Genomic DNA, 23,805 nt, shown 5'->3' with positions numbered 1-23,805 from the left:
CCATCCTGCAACATTTAAATTCATCCCTGCTTCAACCCTCCGGATTTTCCCATCAGCATGTTCTTCAGCTCTTCAGAGGCGTGGCAATCCCAGGTGACAAAAAGTATACTTTAGTATACTTTAAACATAAATTTGTGAAAGTACACTTTAAGTATACTAATTATTAAGTGTACTACCTATAAGTACATCTGAAGTATACTAAAAATACACTTGTACCATTTTCGAAATTAGTACTTTAAACACACTTGAACATAAATGTACCAAAATACACTTTTAATATATTAAAAGTATAAGTGAACAAAATATGAATATGTATGAATTTTTAAGTGCCTTAATCAAATTTTATTTGTTTAGCACATTTAAGCAGCAAGGCATTTCAAAGTGCTTTACATGATTAAAATAAAAACAGTATGTAACAGTGAATAAAGATTATTTTTATTTTTTTAAAGAAAAAGGTTAAAGATCAAATTAAAACCCGCACCCCTTGTAGGACTTCAGTTAAACGTCTCACACCTCAGAGTTTTAATTAAAACGTCATTTAACAAGGATTCTCACACCCCTAGATATAGATTCGTTTAACTGGGACATTTTCCGGGGGGGCTTTACATAGACTGTGTGAAAGAGAAATGAAAAGAAAATAACTAGATGAAAAGTAAAGATAAAAACATTGAAGACATCAAAACCCGCAATTTAGCCATAAGCAACTCTAAACAGGTGGGTTTTAAGTTGAGATTTAAAGGCACCCAGTGTTTCAGCTGTTTTACAGTTTTCTGGAAGTTTGTTCCAAATCTGTGGTGCATAAAAACTGAATGCTGCTTCTCCTCATTTTGTTCTGGTTCTGGGGATGCAGAGCAGACCAGAACCAGAAGATCTGAGGGGTCTAGACGGTTGGTACAGCAATAACAGATCTTTAACGTATTGTGGTGCTAAACCGTTCAGTGATTTATAAACTAACAACAGTATTTTAAAATCTATTCTTTGAGCTACAGGGAGCCAGTGTAGGGACTTTAAAACTGGTGTTATGTGCTCTATCTTCCTGGTTTTAGTGGGAACGCGAGCAGCAGCATCTGGATCAGCTGCAGCTGTTTGATTGATTTATTAGTCAGACCTGTGAAGACACTGTTGCAGTAATCAATGCGGCTAAAGATAAACGCATGGATGAGTTTCTCTAGATCGTGCTGAGACATAAGTCCTCTAATCCTAGAGATGTTCTTCAGGTGATAGAAGGCCGACTTTGCGACTGTCTTAATGTGGCTCTGAAGGTTCAGGTCAGAGTCCATCACTACTCCCAGGTTTCGGGCCTGATCGCTGGTTTTAACTGGTAATAACTGAAGCTGTGCATTGATTCTAGTTCGCTCCTCTTTAGGTCCAAAGATAACCAGTTTTGTTTCTGTTCAGCCGGAGAAAGTTTTGGCACATCCACACATTTATCTGTTCTAAGCATCTATTCAGTGATTGGATGGGTTCAGAGTCACCTGGTGACACCGTGATCTTAATAATCTTTTACTATTTATTAAAATTGCATACAATAAAAAAAGGATAATCATGATATAATTTTTAAGAAAGTACCCAATCAATTTTCAGATGTGTGAAGTAAAACCTTATAATCAACGGCATTAGCTCCAGTTCACACTCCAGACCAGATGGTGGCGGTACGGCACACTTTCATTTATTTAAAAAAAAACGCCACAAAGAGAAGAAAAAACTTGAACACGGGGAAGATAACAGACGCTGTTCAAATTCGCCATTTTTACTCGCATAACATTGTCTTAAAAGTAGAGAGGGCCTTGACAATAGTTACTAATTTTGGTAAATTCAAGCTGGTGACGTCCTAGTCCGACTTGGACGACAACACAACGGGACAACAACCGATGGAAATGAAATGTGTGTCACAAAAGGAGCCCGGAGGGATGAAGGCTGCTAACTGTTGCTAGCTGGTGGTAAGTTTGCTTATTAATTGCCTTTATTTAATTATAAACAGTGCAGTAAAGATATATAACTTACGTTGGTTTCTTAAATAATTATTTTAGCAATTTTATTGTGACTTGTATGATGATTACTATAGCAATCATTCAGCTTCATGTTATAACTGCATGGAGGCTGTTTGTTGCGACTTATATTTTAATTCATAAACTAACCTGGTTTTAATTGAGCTCCATAAGACAAAGAGACTTTGATATTGCGAGGTTGTTGTTCTAACTCGTTCATCAATGATTTTATCGTCAACATATGTTTGCAGTCTAACTAAGCAAATGAAGATGAAAGAGGAAGCCAGAGAAATCAGGTGTTAGAAAACCTAAAGGCTTTTCTGTCTCAGAAGAAGCTCTGACTCCACCAGATCACCAACCAGCTCTGAGGATGAACCTTCACATCGTCTTCATGATGCAAGTTTGTTTTTTCAATGAGGAGCTAGCTACATTTTCAACAACAAAAACTGCTGTTACCAACACCAATAAACATGATTTATTGTTTAAATGAATGGAAGAGATGAGACTTAAATAATAAACATGGTTTGATTTAAAGGTAACTGGAAAGAAATGTTCTCTTGTCAATCTAACATTTATCTTTTTTTTTTATTATTTGTTGTTGACTTTCAGGGCCCTGTGATGGATTGGTGACCTGTCCAGGGTGAACCCTGCCTCTCATCTGATGGCTGCTGGAGATGGGCACCACCAGCCCCCCTCACCACCCTACAAGAATCAGTATGTTCAGATCATGGATGGAAAGATTTTAAGGTAGTTTGTCTCCTTAAGTCCACACTTAAAACAGCTTCATACTTAATGCCAACATCAACTGATTCTATGACATTGCTGACTATTTTTTTTCTACTTCTAACATAAACAGGCAAAGAAGACACCCAGAAATGTTTTTCCACCTCAGGCATCCGGTCCCAATCATCATCAGTTCTTATGATGTCACATACACAGCAAGAACAAAACGTCTTAAAATTGTAAGTCTTATTTTTTATTTGACATTTTTCTGTTCTCTTTAAAAACAAATACTTTCTCTGTTTAATTGCTCTATTGTTCTTTTTTGTAGGTTCCTGTAAGGTGCAGTGAACCGGAATGTTCTGTCGTTGATCCTCACTGTCATGTTTTATTGTCGCACTTAACTTTTCATGTTCATTGTGTTCACTTTTGATGTGTAAACTGATAATTTATGTAAAGTTCATAAAGTTGTGAGTAAAATTGGACAATTTTAAAATGTCGGTAATAAAACAAAATATTTGAATTACCTTGGGCATCTTGTGTAATTAATCTTTCCATGTAATTTTAGCCTAAAACAATGTAAGTAGTGTAGTGTAGTTATGCAGGTCATGTACAAAATAGGTACATAGGAATAAAGACTTTCACGAGTAATTAAAATTGTAGTTTATTATCAATAGCAGGAAATCAAACATAAAAATTAAGTGTAATTTAAATACATTACTAATATATTAATAGTATATTTAAAATATATTTGAAGTATATTAAATATTTTTAATATAGTTCTGAGACAGAATTATTACACAAAATATAATATATCAAAATATAATAAAGCTTTGAAATATATTTTAAAAGTATACTTTAAGTACACTTGAAGTTGTTCCAAAAAAGTAAGTATATACTAAAATATACTAATAGTTGTAATTTAATACTATTTAAATACTACTAAAGTATACTAAGCACAACATTAGTTGTTCCAAAATAGTACAGTTTAAGTACATCGATAAAAGTATACTAAAGTATGTTAAAATTTAGTATACTAAAGTATACTTTTTTTTCACCTGGGATGAGCCGTTTATTTGATTCAGGTGTGTTTGAGCAGAATGTTGGCTAAGGTCTGGACTTGATCTGCATGATTTTTAGCAAGTAAAATAGAGATTAACTCTTGGTTTTTAACCAAATAATTTTTTTTTTTATTCACAATGATCTATAAGTGCACAGTTGGAATGAGTTTAAGCCTTAAAGGCGAGTCTTTGTATTACTTTCAAAGATCTTATTAAAAGAGCTTTGCCACTATTCATAAAGACAATTTATCCTTCAGTTTTGATTAGAATTATTTTAAGTAATCAGAAAGCTGTGTGGTGAATGGAAGCAGCTGAAAGTTTCACCGTTCTACATGATGCGATTCATTACTAAAGTTCTAGCGATTTTCATATTTTGAAGTACATTCTGATCTGAGTTTTACAGTTTCCCATCTTAGCTCTAATAACATAATTATGACCTCTAAACGCCAAAAAGCATCTCCATTAATCATGAAATGTAGTCAATTTTCAAGGCAGTAATTTTGTTACTCGTGATAATTATGACTTTAAAGCTAATTAATGTAATTGTGCACTTTCTGTTCCCTTTAACAGCCAGAAATTGGCTTCTACAATCCTAACTTGCGTGTTGCAGTACCTCTAACTCTCCACACGGCTGCGCTGCCTCACTTCACCCCATATCCCGCTACGCTTTGAGTCACAATCTGCATCCTGTGGTATCATAAAATAGCTTCTTGTCTCACTTTGTAATCAGGAAACTGCTTGTTGTGAGGTGTGAATCTTTGTCTATTATCTGTCGCCATGGAGACGGTGGGAATGGCTTGGCCTGCCCAGTAAAACGGGAGGCCTGGGGAAGGAAAGGAGGAAGGAAAATGAGACATGCTGCAACACAAAAACAATAAAAAATTTAAAAAAAAAATCAATGGAGCAGTTTTCCTGCTATGATATGAAAACTGAACTGTGGGGGAAAAAAAACAAAAGAATCTTTACACTGAATGGGAGTTTACATTCCACAATAAGGATTCTCACAATAGACTTAAAAGTTTTCAGATGTAGGTGAAAATTCAGCGGGTGATTTCCAGCTTCGGCTTTATTCACATGGGTGTTTATAATGTCCCTTGGCAACCATTAACTTTCATGTTTAGTTTTCATGTAAAAAATAATGCAGACTCAACAAAACCAGTAATGAAAAACCCCTGTGACTGCCAGTGTCTTATTTTAACATTCAGAACAATTTTATGGCACCTTCAATGACTAAACAGAGGAAACTGTGTCTTTCATCCGTCTTTAAACTTTACTGATTGCCCAGAAAAAAATCAGATTTCATGTGCGACATCTGATTAGTCACACATAAAACTAACTGTAATAAAAAAAAGCAAGTAAAGATATCATCGTTCAAAGCTTTGTTAGTCCTGTTCACCTGTTAAACAGGAGGTTTGATCATTGGACACTTTTTTTTTTTTTTTTTTACTAAATTACATACATGCTAATAAGCTGACTTCTGGGCTGCTTCTTATTTAGGAGTATTGCAGTAAACTGAATACAAATGTGCACCTTCATTTTTATTTGTGCTTTTTAAGGTGGAAAACTGCTTTTGCAAGACACAGTAAACACAACATTTAGCACTCTTCAACTTACCTCTCATTTAAGACGGTTTGTCTCTATACCCATCACTAGAGTCCGGGAAAACCTGAGTGCAAGTTTAGCCTGAGCCATGAAACGAAACGCTGCATGTCCTGTTTGATTTCCACTTCACTTCAAGCTTTAAATAAAAGATGTGCAGATTTTCACTTCCTACTTTATTTTTTTTTTTATTTTTTGCCTTACTTGACACAAATATGCAGAGGGAGTAATAGACCTCTGTCTAATTTTCTGCCAAGCGTTATTAAAAAAATCTCACTTGACCTTCTCTCTGCAGTCTGTCAGCTGCCCTTGAATGAAACGTTTAAGCTCACAGCCACAACCCAGCTGACCTGGACGCAGCTGACGCAGAACGCCCGTTGTTACCCACGATGACGGTGAAAACGAGTTCCAGTTGTTATTCAGCTGGATGCAGCTTGGAGCCTGCATTTTGAATTACAATCATTCCTAGAGAAGAGAGGCAGCTTAAGCAAAACAATGTTGTTGTTGTTTTTGCTGAGTTTACAGAAAACGTTCTGATGCCAAAGGGTGGCTTTTAATTTGAATGAGCCGCAAATGTTACGTGATCGTCTGAGTTCTGCAGAGCAGAAATCCTTCTTCAGAGAACAGAACAGGATGATTGATGAGTTCTGTAGGAAAATCTTGTGCGTCCCCTGGTACATCCGTGCTGTTGCAGCCTCTCGGTGTTTAGTGTAATCATGTAGCTTTGTGAGCAGGAGCTACGGGTCTGCTCAGGGCCGTATGGAAGCTCCTGCTGCTGTTTTCTTTGGCCACAGAGGGAATTTTTTCTTTTTTTTTCCCAAGTTAATAGCACAGAGGCCTAAATTGAGCTGAAGCAGGTCTGCAGACTGTATTTGTGGAGATTTCTAAGAAAACTTATTTGCTAAATGTCGAAAATATCATGGTTTACTACTAAGTAAAAAAAATGTGCATCACGTTCTTAAAAAAACCAGAAGTGTACATACTACAAATATTGTGCTTTAAACAAATTTTTAAAAGTAGCTAAACAATCCAGATTATGGTGGGTGTGAAAATGCACTCGAGGACAAAAACAGAACCCTGTAGAGCCAGAAGATTTATATAAACACGAGACCCCATACTGCATAAACATGAACAGTATTTTTTAAGTGTTGGTAGAGCCTCACATACTTATGTGCACATCCAATGGGTAGAGGAACATGGAACAAAATTTGACACTTTTGGAACCTGTTTAAGAACAAGTATCATTAAAAATCTAATGTTGAGGAGTTTATTTCAGTGCTGAAGCTGTTCTGAGTGGGTGACTTGTCTAAAACTCCTGTAGTTAGTTACTGGAGAGGTGTTTCGACACGGAGAGCAAAGGTTCGTCTCCTTTTCCACCTTGTGGATATGTAGGAATAAATCGTTTTTCTTGGTGTGCAAGTAAACAGTTTTGTCTTAATTTTGTCCTTTGGGTCTGCATTTAAGACAGTTGAACAAGTTTCAACCACTTTTAGTTCATATTCAGGCCAAAACCCTTTAGACTTTAAGGACTTCGCTCATTAAGCAGTAAATCTGTGAAATGACAGCCATAAACCATATCATAAAAAGACTCTGATAAAAGGCAGAGCGATCGATTCTATTTTCACCTCACGGTAAATAATCATCAGTGTCAATTAGTTGTTCTTTTTGTAAACCGGGTTAACGTTCTTTTACTATTTATACATCCAGGTGGTGAGGGTGTCCAACTGGTTTGTCGTAGTTATTATGTCGTCTCTTAGGCACAGAGGTTGGTCCTGCGCTTTAATGTGGAAAATAAAAATGTCCAAACACATGTCCAGGTCACGAGAGGTTGTGAGTAGAAAATGTCCTAAAGCAAACACTGCATCAGAAACTGACAGCACTAATTTACTTCAGATTTTCAGAGCTCAGAGGTGGTTGAGATGTTGTGTGAATATGTCTACTGTTTCTTTGTCTGAACATTGTTGTGTAGGCCAGATGCTGCTGTTTATGTAACGCTGAGTAATGTGCAAACTGTGTTTTCCAGGTTCTTTGGTTTTATGTGTGCGTGTGTGTGTGTGTGTGTGCGTGCGTGCGTGCGTGCGTGTGTGCGTGTGTGTGTGTGTGCGTGTGTGCGTGCGTGTGTGTGTGTGTGTGTGTGTGTGTGTGTGTGTGTGTGTGTGTGTGTGTGTGTGTGCGCGTGTGCATTTGAGGGCTTTAAATGAACCAAGGAACTTTGAAACAGTCTGTCCTTGACCCGTCCACCTTACTGCTATAAACAGGTTCCTTATTACATCCACGAGGGGGGGGAGGGGGGAGGGAAACATTTAGCCTTTGGGTGTGCGATGCATTATTGGTAGGCGAGGAGCAGAGGTGCTGGAAACGTGTTCAGCCTAAGCAGATGCAGTTTGTGGGATGTGTGACAGTGAGCTCAAGCGCTGTGGTTAATGCATTGATCTAATCTTTCTGCTGAAAGCGGCCCCCCCCACACTCGAGCCATGCATGCATGCATGCATGCACAGCCATGCCCCTTCATGCAAACGCGTGATAGAGGATGGTCAGTCTTCCTGGTTTAAAAAAAAAAAAAAAAGCAGTTTATTCTCATATTCTCAAGAGACATTTTGCTGGATTAAGCACAGTATTTTTTTTATCTACTAGGTGATTTTTCTGTGCTTTTTCCCTTCTGTTCACATCCACTGTAGTGGATAGAATGAAAGTTGTTTACTGGCCTCCACTTCTGAACTAAATACCAGAATCTAGGTCAGTATTTCTGTTGCCGAGGAGTAAGTTAAATATAACCTGATCCACAGAAGTTAGCCACGTTTCATTAATATTTAAGCAAGATTACATTTTCTCCTGAGTGTAACCACTCTTGAGTATCACAGCAAATTTTTGCTTGTTCTTTTTTTTTTTTTTTTTCCAGTTTTATTTCTCTGAATGGATTGTGCAGGGTAGCTCAGGTCTATCCACATGCCTTTAATTATTTTTAATACCACCAATAACTGCACAATTTTAGACAAAACCCTCAGGATGGACCCAGTGAGATGCTTTGGATTGTTCTGAGGTGAGTTTGAGTCATTTTCCTGTTGTAGGTGATGTATGTGGATTTTTTTTTTTTTTTTTAAATCAGTAAGTTTATCAAATTTAAGAGAAACATTTTAGAAAGTATCCAGTCTTGTTCACTTACAAAATTATATACAATTTAGAAAATTATATGCAAAGTTGTTTTGTTTTTGTTTTTTTGCAAAGTTTTAGAGCTGAAATGTTTCCAAGTCAGCAAGTTTCTTTTTTTAGCAACTTTTTTTTTTGCAGAGGGACAAATCAAGAAATTTCAGCACAAGCGCCTTAAATACGTGCTTGTTTTGCAGTTTTTCAGTATTCTGGTGTCAAATGTGAGATTTAGAAAGCTGCAAAGAAATAGGCGCCCACAAACCTCAACTGAAACAGCGTCAAGAAGAGTGGGTTAAACATCCTCAACAGCTATGTGAGATCCTGAGGAGTTACAAATAATTAAACTCACTGCTGCATGATTTTACAACCTGGGTGTGATTAGATTTTTTTTTTTTTACAGTTCTGTGTTTTAATTCTATTAAAAATATATTTCAGGGTGTTGGTTTTTAGTTAACGACGTGTATCTTGTTGTGCGTCCCATTCTAACACAAAAAGAGGGTGGACTTAATTTATACCATGTCTGCACCTCCATCTCACCCACAGGGGTAAAACAACTCACGAGCGCACACTCACGCGCGCGCGTCTCTCGGTTTTTCTTTTTTCTCTCTCTCTTTTTCTTTTTTTTACTTCCTCCCTCTCTTCCTCGCTCGCGGACAGTGAAAGCTCCGCTGACAGCTCGCGGTAAATCGCGCGCGGAGATTCAGAATATTGTAACGGAGCTTTTCGGGCGGAACGTCCTGGACCTTTTCACGCGCATTTAGAGGGGCTATCGAAACCCCGAAGGTAATATTTGGCTTAATTGTGCTATTTTAAGTCATTAAAGTGGGCAGAGAAGTGAGCATGAAAACATTTAGCCTAAACTTGAAATGTCAGTTGTCACAAGAGTGTAATTTGGACGTTTCCTGAGGGACATTCTCAGCACTGTACGGGTGTAGTTATACTCTAGTATAGCCCTGTAGCTGCCTCATATAGACGCTGTCAGTACTGAAGGATAGCAGAATAGTCATTTTAAAAAGAGACACCAATGGTTTGCTTTTTTTAAACAGCCGGACCACCAACTTGTGGTTTATGTCAGTAAAACAAACAACAACCTCCTGCAAGTCACAGGCATTTATTTTAGCACATGTCTGGTGCTGGGTTATAATTTTCCTGTTGGGCTGCCAGCCTGTAGAATGGTGTCTGTGTATGTATGTATGTATGTATGTATGTATGTATGTATGTATGTGTGTGTGTGTGTGTGTGTGTGTGTGTGTGTGTGTGTGTGTGTGTGTGTGTGTGTGTGTGTGTGTGTGTGTGTGCGTGTGTGTGTGTCGAAGGAGCTCATGAGTGTTCATTTTCAGCAGTGCAGTTCTTTGTACAAGTACGTACTCCTTCCACTTGCTCACATTTCGTCATGTTACAGGATACAATATGGACAAAACAAAAGTTATTCACTTTGTTTTACTGATTAAGATCTGAAAAGTGCGCTGTTCATATGTGGTCAATCCCTTGCAAATCTGGAGACCATAGAAAGGCAAAAGTGTAAAATATTTTTGCAGCAACAGATTGTCTTCTAGGAGTACTTGATTTTTCTAGAAATTCGGATTAACTTTCCTGCCGATAGTGCATGTTGCTGCCGAATCCATTTTTCTCCTAATTGAAATGTTGTGTTCAGGATAATGTGCAGTGGTTTTCCACCACTGGTAGCATTAATCAGTGAAGCCAGCAAATTGAGGTTTGGTCTCATTCTGTCCCCTACATGGCTCTTAGCAAGCAACAACCGCGACTTCTTGTGTCTTTCTTTCTGCTACCCTTCCATAAAGGCCAGATTTGTGGAGTGCACAAACGATACTTTTCAGATTTTTATTTGTGTGGAGCTTTGAAAAACACGCACTTAACTTTATTATTATTTTAACCACAAAACAGATCTGCATGAGCAACCTCCTCAGATAGCTTTTGCACGGACCAAAGTGCTGGCATCAGGTCAGGACTGGAGAAAACACACAACAGTTTTCATATAAACAGACTCTAATCACCCTCAATCTTGACCTCAGCTTCACCAGACAGGTTACACCCACAACACCCTTCTCTTATAAAGCCCTGAGGTCTGTACTGAAACTTTGCTTGCTTGCATGCTTTGCAGCCAAACATCTAAAGCCACATCTGAAGCAGTAAAGCGGTTCACACGTCGTCACGCAGACTTTGGGGGCCTGAGAAAAAGGGAGCCAGACTTGCATGGTAAAAGGGCAAAAAAGCCTGAGCTTCACCTGCCTAGAAATGTATGTGCCACTCTGTCTGTGTGACTGCGCGCGAATGAACAGGGGGCATCTGAGTTTGTGGCAGGATCAAATGTCCGTCTCAACCACTTTACTGTAATTTGATTAGAATCCGGCGTGCTGTTAGCCAGTCGTGTCCCTGTGAGGGAGATCTGCACTGGAGAACCTCGCAACCTGCCATGTGCATACTTTCTGCAGATTAGAATGAACTACAAATGTATGTATATTTTTACACCTGTGTCCTTTTTTGTGATTTCCTTAAACCTGATTGCTTTCTTTCAGATGCTGGGTCGCTGGCTGCAGTTGCAGAGCGGTTGTTAGCCATCTGCCGGGGCTAACATGGAGCGAGAGGGCTCCTTTAGGAGGTGAGACCACAAACACACTCCTCATTAAACATTCCCATTCAGCTTCACCTCAGCTCTCGCTGTCCCTGTCCTCGTGGACACACAAAGACTCACAATAATGCACATTAATGCAACATGCATTCCTGGATGACCTCATTCGTGCTTTCACTCTTCTTCTTCTTCCTTTGTTTGGTGATTAGACTGCAGCCTTCCTGTGCAGAACAGGGGCCAAAAACTCAGATGTGTTTCACTTCCTGCTCACATCAGAGCTCTTTGCCTTTTGCAAATCCAGAAAAAGACACTTTCTTCCCTAGCTCAGATAACATGTCTAGACAGCGAGAGCGACTCTATGCTTATTTTTGGTCTTGGCATCTATTTATTCTCAAAACTGAAGTGTGCAAAGTCATGGTAGCTGTACGCATGACTTTGAAACATCTTTTTTGAGAAGCTTTGGATAGTTTACCGAGTCTAGACTGTGTCCAAACATGCACACGGCTCCTGTTTCCCACAGTGACCTATTTATGTGGACCAAGATCCAGGTTGTTAGACGGACCAGCAGCACACCTTCTCTCCTTTTCCTCCACATGCTTATTCATTGTCTTGCATTTTATATAGCTTTGTGTAACTTCACCATTTAGTGCCGTTTGTGTCACAAATGTCTCTAGGTGTGTAGCAAGGTACAAAAAAAAAAAAGAAGCTTGCAAGTGTTTTTATTTAAATATTTCTAAACAGCTGAATTCATCTTTCCTGTAGTTGAGAAAAATTGCTTTAAACGTATTTCAAGTAGTTGAGTGGCAGTGCACAGCAACAGGTGGGGCAGGGGTTTTGCTGCATTAACTCTTCTGCATATGGCCATAAAAAATATTGGTCAGTTTCTCATTAAAAGAACTGTAATCTGTTGGAACCCCATAGTGGAAAACATCGGTGGATTTAATCTGTACCCTTTAAAAATGTTGGTGCATCCTTTAAAATGCAAACCGACCCACAGCCTCTATCATCAAAACTGACTTGAGTGAAGCAGCTTGAGTCCAGCTTCTTTCTTCTCTGAGCTCTGCACACAGTTGGACAGAGAGGTAGATGGAGTGAAACGCGTCACCTTTAAACTCTTCCCTCCCCTCCTTTGGCAGCCCTGGAACCTCAAAGGGTTGCTTTGTTCGCCCGGCACAAAAGCTCTCATGGTCACATGGCCACCGAGCTGACACAGCCTGGCAAAGGGACAGAGACCCGGAGAGGTAGAGCGGGTCGGGACGAGTGGAGCTGGGAAGTTTTAAAAACTGGAAACGGAGAGTCAGAGGCGCTTCTTCCATCCAGATTAGTGTGACTCACACACATCCAGTCATGGAGTGGGGATATCTGAGACTCTTTTATGTGCTTGAGTAAGTACATGTCATCATGTTTGTGTGAGCAGAAGACGAATTTGTGTTTCTGTTTTTTCTTTTCTTTCATTTTTATAGTTTCTACGTGATCCGAATCAAAGAAAATGTTTTTCCATCGCCATGCACTGGCTCACACTTTTCAAGCTCCACTTAAGATACTCGGCTTTCTTCTTTTTGCACACTCCGTGCTTTCTTCTGAACTTCTTGGATAATTTTTCAAAAGGTTTTGATCAATTTGTTTTATTCCTCTGCTTGTCCTTCAAAGCGATGTCCTTTGAGTTTTAAACAAGCTCATCAGCTTGTGTTACCAGTATCAACCATCCTTTAATAACTGCCAAGCCAAAAGTTTTTTAATCGGTTGAACCAACAGAACGTGTTTTTCAAACGAATTTTCTCAGCACTGTTTGATTTTTCACAGAAAAAGCTATTAGCCTTATTGCTGTTCTCAAACTGAGGGAACAGTTTGGAAGTAGTCGCTTATCATTATTTCACTCATACTGCTGGCACCTTAACAGGCACCCAGCATGATGCTACCACTACCTCCACTTCTCCAAACACACAGCACTTTTCTCAACCAAATACATCAATCTCTGCTTTGTCACGGTTTATCCATGGTAACTGTGACAGCTTGCAATCTAATCCGTCTATAACTGTGGCTACTCGCGTCCATGAATTTGTCTGTTTTTTGTTTCCTTCCTGCGGGATCTCAAGGAGCCTCCACAACAAACTACGGCTGGGCACCGGCTCGTCCTCCAGCCTCACCGACCTCTCGCAAGTAAAAAGTTCATCAGGAGGTGGGGAGAAGGGAGGGACAGCTGGGGGGCTGTCAGAGGAGTGTGGGAGGAACAAAGAGACTCAGCAGAGGAGGGCCGGTGCCAACGCCACCTGGAACAGGTCAGCACATTAGATATTCATCATGTTTACTCTGTTACTTTGACATTTGTGAAGCTCTATTTGCATAAAGAGAGAGAGAGAAAATAGGCAAGGATAGGCAACTAAGCAATATGCATGTATATTGTTTTTGTTATTATTTGGAACATGATTTTGTTCTCCAACATATACTGAGAGTTGTTGGACCTCAACCTCTAACCTTAAAGGTTCATGATGCTGGAAACTTTTCAGTCAGGTGTGATTTTCTCAGCAACAGTTTGGTGATACTTGAACGGCCTTCAAGTATCTTGTGGAACTTGGTCTAAATAATTTTTTTTTATTTGCCGTTTGTCTTCAGCATCCACAACGCGGTGATCTCGGTTTTCCAGAAGAAGGACCTGGGAGAAAATGAGCTCTACACCCTGAATGAAGGCGTCAGGTACAGCCCCCTGTCGCACGCACGCTGCACTTCTTTAACTGTGGCCGATTTTTATTTAACATACATTTACTGAATTACATTGCTGTTGCCCTCAGTTCTTTATTCAGACATTTGCAAATGCATGATAACAGTAATTGCTCCCACTGAAAAGGAAACACCTTATGATTATTTGATCAGATGGGAACAGACAGGTTAAGGTTACACAGGGGTCACTGCTGTTTACTTTCAGTGTAGCTGAGGGCTGCTTGCATAGTTTTGCCCAAACTATGTGGTGTAAATATTAAAGCACACAAACAGGTTTTCTCTCACAGCATTTACATACAAGTACACACAATAGTCAGAGCAACGTCTGTTCTTCTTGGAAACAGCTTTTTATGAAATTGAAACTTAATTGTAACATGTTTATAGCAATTTAGTTTTAACATTTGATCTCTATTCATGCTACCTTTTAATTCCAATAAAAGAAGGGGCTTCACAGCAGTGTAGTTGGTAGCATCACAAGAAGGTCCTGATCCCACAGATCCCAGCTTGTGGTTTTTCTGAATGGAGTTTGCGTGTTCTCCCTGGTGACATGTGGGTTTTCTCTGGAATCCTCCCACAGTCCAAAAGGCGTGGCTCGGTGTTGATGGATGGCTGGATGTTTAAAAATGAGAAGGTTGAAATATAAGTTTCCAGTGTATTTTTCTACTTTGTTACATAACTCAATAACCACTTTAAAAAAAATAAGTATCTACAGTTCTATTAACAAATTAAAACCTTCCTGATTGGCAATAATATTGTTGGTGCCATCAGAAAATCTGATCAGTCAGAAGATATGTGCGCACTTTTCAGATTTTGATTTATAAAAATATTTGTAAACCCTAGATATTTGTCTTTTTATTTAAGCAAACATGCATCAAACTAGTGGTTTTAAGATGAGAAAATACAAAGACGTCCACAGGTTATGAATGCTTTTGTAAGGCTTTAAAACATGGCCGTAACTATGCCATGTGACAGTTTCAATAAAGATTTTATAGTCGCCAGATATGCAGTGTTTGAACAGCGATTTCACATGTGAGCAGTTTAGCAACCATATTTATCTCTATGAGCCCATGTTCTCCATTTGTCGGGGCTGAACCAGCTTTTTGGGACATTGGCTTAGCTCCTGTCCACAAGGTGGACATCTCTCTGAATTTCCTGAGACTGTTGCTGTTTGAACACAGCAGTTTGCTTTTCCATCTGGTTTGTTTTTAAAATAAGAACCAGCCAGTGATGCGTGTGTGTCTCTTCATGCTTCATAAGCCCTTGTGTATCTGCGTTTTATAGGCAGCTGCTGAAGACCGAGCTGGGCTCCTTCTTCACAGAGTACCTGCAGAATCAGCTCCTCACCAAAGGCATGGTCATACTGAGGGACAAGATTCGCTTCTATGAAGGTGCGCACCACTTCTAGTTGAACATAATGATGTATCGAGCAAAAATAACAGCACTTTCAGCATGCCTGTATTTATTTTTTTTAACATTGTAGCTGTAAATTGCTGATAAAGTGTATTGAAATGAACTCCCACAGGTGTAGACCAAATATTTTATCTTCTGAAAACTTCAAGCACTTGCATTGCAGTTAGTAGAGTTCAGTGACTGGCATCATGGAACGGATAGATGTCAGATCGTCACTTCCACCTTTTGACTGGCGAGTTATGACATTTACAGATGGTGAGGTTGAATAAAGAAAACCCACACAGAAAGGAACTTTTAGAATTTGACACATTTTTAGGCTCACTTTCAAACCTTTAAAGCAAAGGTTTATTGTTTTCTTTTAATTAATAAAGCTGTCGAGATTTTGATCATTTGCATAACTTCTGGAGAAGTACAGTACAAATACCTATAAAACAGAAAGTCTCCGCCTGAAAGCTCTTTGGAAGTGTTGTCTAAGACATCTGTGTCATCTTGCTTTGATTAACAACATTCACCGTAGCCCTGATTCATTTCAGGGAAACTCCAAGATCAGTGTTTTATCTTGTTTGGTCTCCGATAAGGACTGGCAGAGAAAAATAATTATTGACTACAGTGCCAGATGCTGAGTTTACCTCATGAGTTAACCATTAGTTTGAACTGGGAGTGTGTGGCTTTATCTCTTCTTGGCGAATTTAAATGAAGGACATTTCCCGACACAAACACAGAGTTACTTCAAAGACTTTGAAAAGACAGGAGCAACATAAACCAAAAGGCCCTTGTTGCTTCTGTTTCTGGATAATATACAGCGTAAATTTGAAGCAGTTTTAAACCATCATAAATCTCACACTCAGAAGAGACCGGCTGTGACTTTCAGCACTATTGGCACAGAAACATAGGCAGGAAGTGATCCTTTTACGTCAGTACCACATCTAGATGGTGAGAAATTTAGGATAAGTCAAACCACAGAAACCTACAGACCTATTGTTCTGACTAGACCAAAAGTGCCCAAAAGTAAAATTATGTACGTAGGAGTGGGAGGTACAGTGTCTTCCAAATATGTTCATATCCTTTGAGTTTCTCTGCACTTAGTCATTTTGAAACCACAACATTCTGTGTATTTTGGGGGGGATTTTATGTGATAGAGCAGCACAATGTAGCACACAATCTCAAAGTAGATAATGTAGTGTGCATACAGGGAGAAGAAAGCAGAAAATAATAAAAACTTAGCATGCAAAAATAATTTTACTTACTTACTGTGATGCCTAACTCACATTGTTGCACGTTTATCACCTTGGTTCCGTTCAAGGTCAGAAGCTGTTGGACTCCTTGGCTGACACGTGGGATTTCTTCTTCTGTGATGTTCTGTCCATGCTGCTGGCCATCTTCTACCCTGTGCAGGTATGCAAATTCTCACACATGCACCTGCCCCCTTCTAATGGCAGCCTTACTGTTGTAACAGTTTTTTTTTTTTGTTGTTGCTTGTTTGAATAGGGAAAGGAGCCTTCAGTGCGTCAACTTGCTCTCCTCCACTTCAGGAACATCATCACCCTCAACCTGAAACTGGATGAGGCATTGTCTCGACCTCGAGCCAGAGTTCCCCCCTCCATCATTCAAATGCTGATGATACTACAGGTATCTTCTTCCCTTGTCTCTTCCACCCCTGGGAAGCCTTAATTTAAAATAAGTTTCAGCTGTGCAAGAAGGAGAGGCGGACTAAATAATATTTTTGAGAAGAAGAGCAGTGGTTAGAGGATGAAGGAGAGTTTTTTGTTTTTTTTTTCAAAGAGATCTCAGAGGAAGTAATCTCAGTGTGAACACGGAGTGGAGTTGTCTTCCCATGACCATTTAGTCCCCTCTGCACCCTCCCTGCAGGGAATTATTCATGTTTACACTAAAGCAATGACAACCACACAGAACCAGAACAGCTGTCAGCTTAAGCCTTAGCTTTTCTGACCTTTGCCTCATATGTATAATATAGGAAAAACATTAAATGAGCTTTGCCTCAAAAGCAGATGAAGCTGCATAATTAAATAATATGTGCCTTAAACGTTTTGGAAGCATTTCTATGGTTAAATGTTACAATTTAAGCCAATTTTATGATCCTTTTATGGTGTCACAAGTGGCTTACTCTATATTGTATTTGATCTGAACTTGTACTCATATTTTTAAAGTGCTTTAAAAATATGAGTAGAAGTTCCTCAAACTATTAACTGAATTTAATCTATCTAGTCCTTAGAGCAGTGAGGTTGGTGTTCATTGTTGTACAATAAGAGACTCTGGAACTACAAGAATTTAAAGGCCTGTCTCAGATGATCTCCCATTGCTGAGGACTGATGAGACAAAAGTGTATCTTTGTGGAAGGAGTGTGTCCTGTCACATCTGCTATTAAAGTAGCTCCGCATTTCAGGAAAAGAACGTTGTGCCTAGTTAAGCAGGGTGGTAGTACTCTGGAGGTCTTTTTTTTTACTTAATGAGCCTTTATTCTAAAAACTGAACTATTTGGCCATTCTGTTTTAAGCCTTGAGGGGAACCGCCACCCCCTTTGACTGAACTGCTCATTGTCATGCAATGACTTGTGTTGCATGTTAAAAGATTTGTAACACTGCTACACAGAAGATGGCAGAAAGCTGTTGTTTCTCAGAATAAGGCTAGAAAAGACTGAAGGAAAAGTGAGCTTTAGTGTAAATTGCATAGGAGAATTTTCAGTCCTGCTGAAATATCAGGAAGACTTTAAAAGAAATGCATTTCTTCAACAAAATTGTAAAGAGGGCCTTTATTTTTCATGAGGTAAAATGCAACTGGAAATTAGATTTTAGCTTAAAGCTAATGCTAACTATGTGGTTAGTTTCCTGTTAAAATTGTTAAATTTATAGGTTGGTTGCTTCTAGTTAGCTGATTTTAGTTTTCTTCTGGTTGTTTGTAGCATAACACAGTCTGGTTTGATGGTGTTTCTTCAGCAGAAGTGGAGTTTACTGTATCTAGTGACTGTTCTCTGATAAGTCAATTCATTAGTCTCCAGTTGTTCTGGGGACTTTAAAGACATTTGTTATGGCTTCCTTCCTCTGCCATGAACTTTAAAAATGTTTTCTCAAGTATAAATAGATTTGACTTGATGTTTTCTGAAGTGACTATACAAACCCATCTGCTACTTTGTGAAAATTGTAAGAAAATTGTCACTTTTTTTCCCTTTCATTTTGTCAGCTTCGAGTATTGCAGAGTTAAGTTTCACCATTGTGAAATAGTAGTAAGTGTTAAAGTTAAACAAAAAGGTCAGTCCCTGAGGAGGTAATAAATAATTTTCCCCCCGGTTGCGTGAATAATTTAGTTTTTTAAGTTACCGTTTTGTGTTCAACATTGCAATTCCTGCCAAGTTCTTCTTTGAGGATCGTTTAGCTGTGGTGGGTTCAACTAATTGGCAACTGAACATGTTTGAGTTTTAAATGTTTCCTGTGCTTGTGCTCTCTGTTCATGTATGAGTGTCTGTGTCTCTTTGTGTTTAGGTTAACGTGTAGTGACTCACTGACCCAAATCTGCTTCTTCTACATTCAGATAGAGAGGTCACAGGCATCCAGACAGAACGGTAGACTCGCATAGAAAGTCGTGTATATTTTTGCTTAATCCGTTTTTGTTTTACTCTAAAACCAAGGGATGAAAGAAAGGAAGGAAGGAAAGGGAGCAAAAAGTTTAGGTTTAATTGTGGATTTAAGATGTCTATGCTTCTCCTTGTTCACATCTGATGGTAATTTTCTTTTTATTCTTTAAGACCACATGACGCCAGTTCACTGACGTGTGCTCTACTCATGTGGTTTTGATCTTTGTGGTTTTCAAGCAGCAGCTCAGTGATTCAGAGTATAGAAATTTGATTGATTTTCTCAGGAAGTTCAGTTCTGCAGCAGCAGCCTGGTTTAAATGCGAGACTTTTTGTCCCATTCCTTCAATGGTTTTTGTGATTATTATTGAAATCAGCAACAGAATCAACTTTATATTATTGCTTAACTTAGAAGCCAGGCTTCTAAGTCCCACAAAATAAATTTGTTTGCTTGTTTTATTCTTTCATTGAGCCAAACATCCCAGAGGTTGCAATGTTTCCAGTTAAATCGTAGTGTCTACTTTTCTCCATAAGAGGGCACTATGCTAATTGAAGTACATTTATTATGACTAAATATAAAACTATTAATCATATCATCTCTGGTACATTCATCTTTATCTTTGGTGTTGAAGTTATCTGTTGCTCTTTTTTTTTTTTTAATAAAATGTCTCTGTGATTATGATTGCTGCTGATGTTTTTGTTTTTTTTAACTTGATTGACATTGACTTAAACAAACACTTCAGTAATGATTTATTTATTTATTTTTGCAGGTTTTATTATAATGATACTAGTCAACTTTGTTTAGAAAGAGACAATGTACAGCTCAAACATAAATGACATGTTTTAAATTAAGACCCAAAAGACACTTCCGCTACTTTTTTTTCTTTTAAGAAGATTGTGTGACACCCCAGGAAGTCACATTTCTGTCTTTATTCTTTTACCTCAAAATGTTTTATTGCTTTGTACATTTTCTGACTTGGCTTTGTGTGTCTTTGACACAGGGAGTCCACGAATCCAGAGGTGTAACAGACGACTACCTTCGTCTGGAGTCTCTCATCCAGAAGGTAGTCTCTCCGTATCTGGGGACTCACGGTTTATACTCCAGAGATGAATCCTCCAATTTGCACTGCTCATCCTGCTTGTTAGGTATTTTTGTGTTTTTCTGCTCTTTTCCACAGCGCTTTATATACTGTATTACAAAATGTCTTCATTTCCCTCACTCACTGTAGAGAAGAAGTTGCAGTACTCAAGGGCTCCCAAAACGCACGGCTCTCCAACTCTGAAGAATCCAGTGGTCCGCTCTCAGAGCTACAACGTTCCCATGCTGACTCCTGTTGTCGAGTATGACATAGACTCGTCCTCAGGTGGAAGTACGGGCATCAGACGGCACTCCGTCTGTGAGATGTCATCTTGCGTGGAGGAGAGCAGCTCAATGAATAAATGCGCTGCCAGGATGTCTGATGACACCAGCATTTCAAACTCCTTCACAGCCTCAACCACCTCTGCTGCACTGACAGGTAAACCAAACAGAAGCTGCCTATTTTTTCTTTATTGTGCTTCCCAGAAGCAGTCACACCTCTTAAACAAAGTCCAATGTGCTTCATTGGGATGTTATATACCAACACAAAGAACTTCTGTATTGCAAAGGGAAAACTGCATGTTTTCTGTTCTTTCTCTTCTTTCTTTACGAACAAGAAATCTGAAATGTGTGGTGTTCCGTCTGAATACTTTGTAGAAACTCCTGTTGCTGCAATTACAGCTGTAAGTGTTTTGGAGTAGCTTTGGAGATGTAGAGATAACGAAACTTGGTATTTTACAATTCTCTGGATGTTTGTTCCAGATTAAAGGAGAATAAAAACTGAATGCTGCTTCACCATGTTTGGTTTTGAGTGAGAAGACTAGAACCAGACGACCTGAGAGTCTAAGGTTGATACAACGGCAACAGATCTGTAATACATTTTCGTGCAAGCAACATTCAAAAATATATTAAAGTCTGTTAAAATGTAGACTACAGGGAGCCAGTGGAAGGACTTTAAAACTGGGGTAATGTGCTCTATTTTCCCATGTTTAGTGAGAATGCAAGCAGCTGTCTGAGTGACTTTTTAAGCAGACTGCTGCAGTAATCAGTTTGACTAAAGATAAACACATGGATGAGTTTCCCCAAGATCTTGTTGGGACATTAGTGCTTTAATCTTGGAAATGTTCTTCAGGTGATAGCCTTTTAATTTGTTTTTTTATGTGTGTCTGATGGTTCAAGTCTGAGTCCATTACTACATCCAGATTTCGGGCCTGATAACTAGTTTCTAGCTGTTTTATGACCTGCCTCTGCTGGAAATTATACAGCAGATGTATGGCTGAACTGTGTTGCTTTGTCTATTTTTCATTAATGTTCTCTAATGTGCGTCTGGGTCCTTCACTCAGTCGCCATATTTGATTAATTTATTCTCACTTTTGCTTTTGAGTGAATAGTTTAGATTTTTTTTCAGGAGTATCAGAGTAAAGGGAGCTGAATGAAAATGCTTGCCAAGCTGTGAAAGTAGTTACAAATCCTGTACCATTTACCTTCCATTATTACGCTACTGTGTGTTTTACTATCATATTTTTGGAAAGGCTTCAAAATATATGAAAACCTTAATGATGAAGCACCTGTCATTAAGGTTTCTCTTTCAGCAGAAACAACAAAAAAGCATCTGCTTATAACATAATCTCTCTAACTGTTTGTTCAGACACTTTAACGTCCAGTCAAGACCTCCAGCTCCGAGACGACGACAGCCCCTCAATGCTCCACCCTCTCAAACCACAGCAGCCCTCCCCCAGCATCCTCCCTGATCCGTCTCCAGCTGAGGACGCTCATTGTACTGACTCGCTGGAGTTTGACTCTCCATCGTCCTCCAAGGTTCTTGCACAAGACATGAGCTCCGGTCCCAGTCCGGCGTCCAGCATAGAGATGACTGCAGACCACAACACAGAGTCTCCGGACTCGGAGCAGGAGGCAGACGGGATCTTTCTGGACTTCTTGCACCTCTGCTCAGGGGACGCAACGCACAGCAGAGACAGTGACGGGCAGAGTGTCGCCTGATACACACACACAGGCGCACACAGTTCATTATTTAAAGCGTTAAACACTGCTGAGCCGTGAGAGATTTTCCTTGCACTATGTGATGCCCCCGGTAGTTTTCTAAAGACTCTACATTATAGAGATTCTTTCAAGCTGAAGTATTTTTCTATGTTGAATCACTAAATATGTCAGGCATTTTTGTCCCTAATATGATATTACCATGTTTTATTATATTTAAAATCTGGGTAAAACAAACAAGTGATTATAAAATTAAAACTTTATATTTATTTTTTAAGCAAAAACCTCAAACTATTTTGATAATTGTTTGTAATTCTGTGTTCTCAAATGTTCAACTCTTACATCACCACTGTGCCTTTTGCTGGATTAACGGTGTAAATCTGTTCAAAAACTACAGTCTTTTACATATGATCTGTGAAGAATTTTACTGTCTAATGGTTTTCTGTAACTGTCATGTTTCCATAATGTTAGCATCTCTATCAAAGTGTCAATTTAGTCCTCGGTAAAGTGAATATCACTGCAAATTTGTGAACCTGTGATATCAAATTTTCACAAGTTGGCTCTTATGTGAAGATAGTCACAGTCACTCCCACTTTTCGAGGAATAAGTCCAACTTTTGGGGGCGCGCATTTGATTTTTCTGACTGCAAAGTTAGAATTTTCACATTATGACCAAACATGGAACGCTCCATATGACTGTATAAAATCATTTATAGCACTGATAATCTAAATTTAACTATATTTAAGTTCATAAATCACTTTCCTGGGTTTTTAACAAAATTTCATAAAACATTTTAATATAACTTATTATGCCTAAACCTGTTTGAAAGGAAGTGGAGTCCTTTAATCAGAAAGTATATGTACTTTCTGATAAAAGTACATATACTTTTGTACTTTTACAAGTATATGTACATTGCTTGGTTTTAGAATAAATCACAGCATTAAAATTGTTTTAAACAACCTGCTTGATGATGGCTGTATCTCTATGCTTCCTATAATAAGTCTATTTTCCATTCAGCACATAGACTTGGAGATTTCATTGGACTTTAAATTGTTTAAGTCTTATGTATCCGATTGATTCCACTCTGTGTTGGTTCACAGATTATCACCCACTACTTCCAGAGTCAGTTGTAGTATCACACATGAATATTCACTTGGGTCCCCTCTGTAGCATTCTACATACATCATCAAACACATTATGCAATTTCATTTCTACGCAAATGACGCCTAGGTTGACACCTGAATAAAAACGAAAACGAAAGAAACTAATTGCAATGTTTTGAAAAGCCATGGAGCGATCTTTGACCCCAAGCTATCCTTCAATTTACACCTTCTTTGAGTTGCTGGAACAACTTACTTTCATCTGTGCAAAACTGCAAAAAAACAAAACATAGATAAATAAATCACATACATCCAATATGGAAACCATGGATCTAGTTCAATCTGAATTTTAAGTTGTTTGGTGACCAAACAAATGGTAAAATAGTTCTTGTTTTTTTTCTTATTGATGGACTTTCAATTGGTAAGAATCAATCAATCAATCAAATATTATTTGTATAACACATATCAGCAGCAAGGCATTTCAAAGTGCTTTACATCATTAAACACAAAAACACAGATTCATGCAACAAGAAAGAGAATATGGATTAATAAATATAAAAGAAAACCCGCTGCATTAATTATGTACTGAAAGATTTATCCTTTTGAAAATAAAAGAAGAAATCCAGAAAATAATATAGTTTTCCATGTTCATGTTTCTGTCTCCCATACTTTTTGTTCTGGACAAAAGTGAAAGTGAGTTTCAAGCTTTTCAGATTCTGTAACATGAACTCACAAATAAATTATCTCCTAGAAATGATTGCACTTGTCTTACAAGTTTCTAGTTTCAAGTAAAATATACATGTATTTTAA

At 38.5% G+C, this 23,805-nt stretch overlaps 1 protein-coding gene and 1 long non-coding RNA gene across 4 annotated transcripts; both read left to right on the top strand.

The window, feature by feature from the left end:
- Window positions 1-463: 463 nt before the first annotated feature.
- LOC145550195 (uncharacterized) lies at window positions 464-5,532 on the top strand. The gene is made up of 5 exons (XR_014086088.1): window positions 464-1,940; window positions 2,240-2,384; window positions 2,598-2,735; window positions 2,845-2,950; window positions 3,040-5,532. It is a non-coding gene; the product is annotated as an uncharacterized LOC145550195 (long non-coding RNA).
- Window positions 5,533-7,482: 1,950 nt separating this feature from the next.
- Window positions 7,483-22,854, top strand: LOC103459277 (proline-rich protein 5-like). Of its 3 annotated transcripts, none has more exons than XM_008400718.3 (10): window positions 7,483-9,298; window positions 11,053-11,135; window positions 13,202-13,384; window positions 13,719-13,799; window positions 15,105-15,211; window positions 16,537-16,628; window positions 16,722-16,862; window positions 19,821-19,965; window positions 20,049-20,336; window positions 21,546-22,854. In XM_008400718.3, exons 2-10 carry the CDS (start codon window positions 11,110-11,112, stop codon window positions 21,896-21,898), a joined length of 1,416 nt encoding a protein of 471 aa, XP_008398940.1. In that variant the 5' UTR covers window positions 7,483-9,298; window positions 11,053-11,109; the 3' UTR covers window positions 21,899-22,854. The 3 variants fall into 3 exon arrangements, with proteins under 3 accessions (XP_008398940.1, XP_008398941.1, XP_008398939.1); XM_008400719.3 differs by having other exon boundaries at window positions 7,483-10,987; XM_008400717.3 differs by lacking the exons at window positions 7,483-9,298; window positions 11,053-11,135 and adding an exon at window positions 11,142-12,490.
- The last annotated feature ends 951 nt before the right edge of the window (window positions 22,855-23,805 follow it).

This window comes from Poecilia reticulata, chromosome 23 (assembly GCF_904066995.2).
Source record: "Poecilia reticulata chromosome 23, P_reticulata-male-v2, whole genome shotgun sequence".
Classification (NCBI taxonomy): domain Eukaryota; kingdom Metazoa; phylum Chordata; class Actinopteri; order Cyprinodontiformes; family Poeciliidae; genus Poecilia; species Poecilia reticulata.
Note: the sequence above shows the minus strand (reverse complement) of the source record. Positions and strands in the feature narration are given on the sequence as shown.

Coding starts and splice junctions, on each gene's coding strand:
- LOC103459277 (XM_008400717.3), top strand. CDS start 12,453: ATGGAGTGGGGATATCTGAGACTCTTTTATGTGCTTGA. Junction 12,491..13,201: donor AGACTCTTTTATGTGCTTGA/GTAAGTACATGT, acceptor CGGGATCTCAAG/GAGCCTCCACAACAAACTAC. Junction 20,337..21,545: donor CACCTCTGCTGCACTGACAG/GTAAACCAAACA, acceptor CTGTTTGTTCAG/ACACTTTAACGTCCAGTCAA.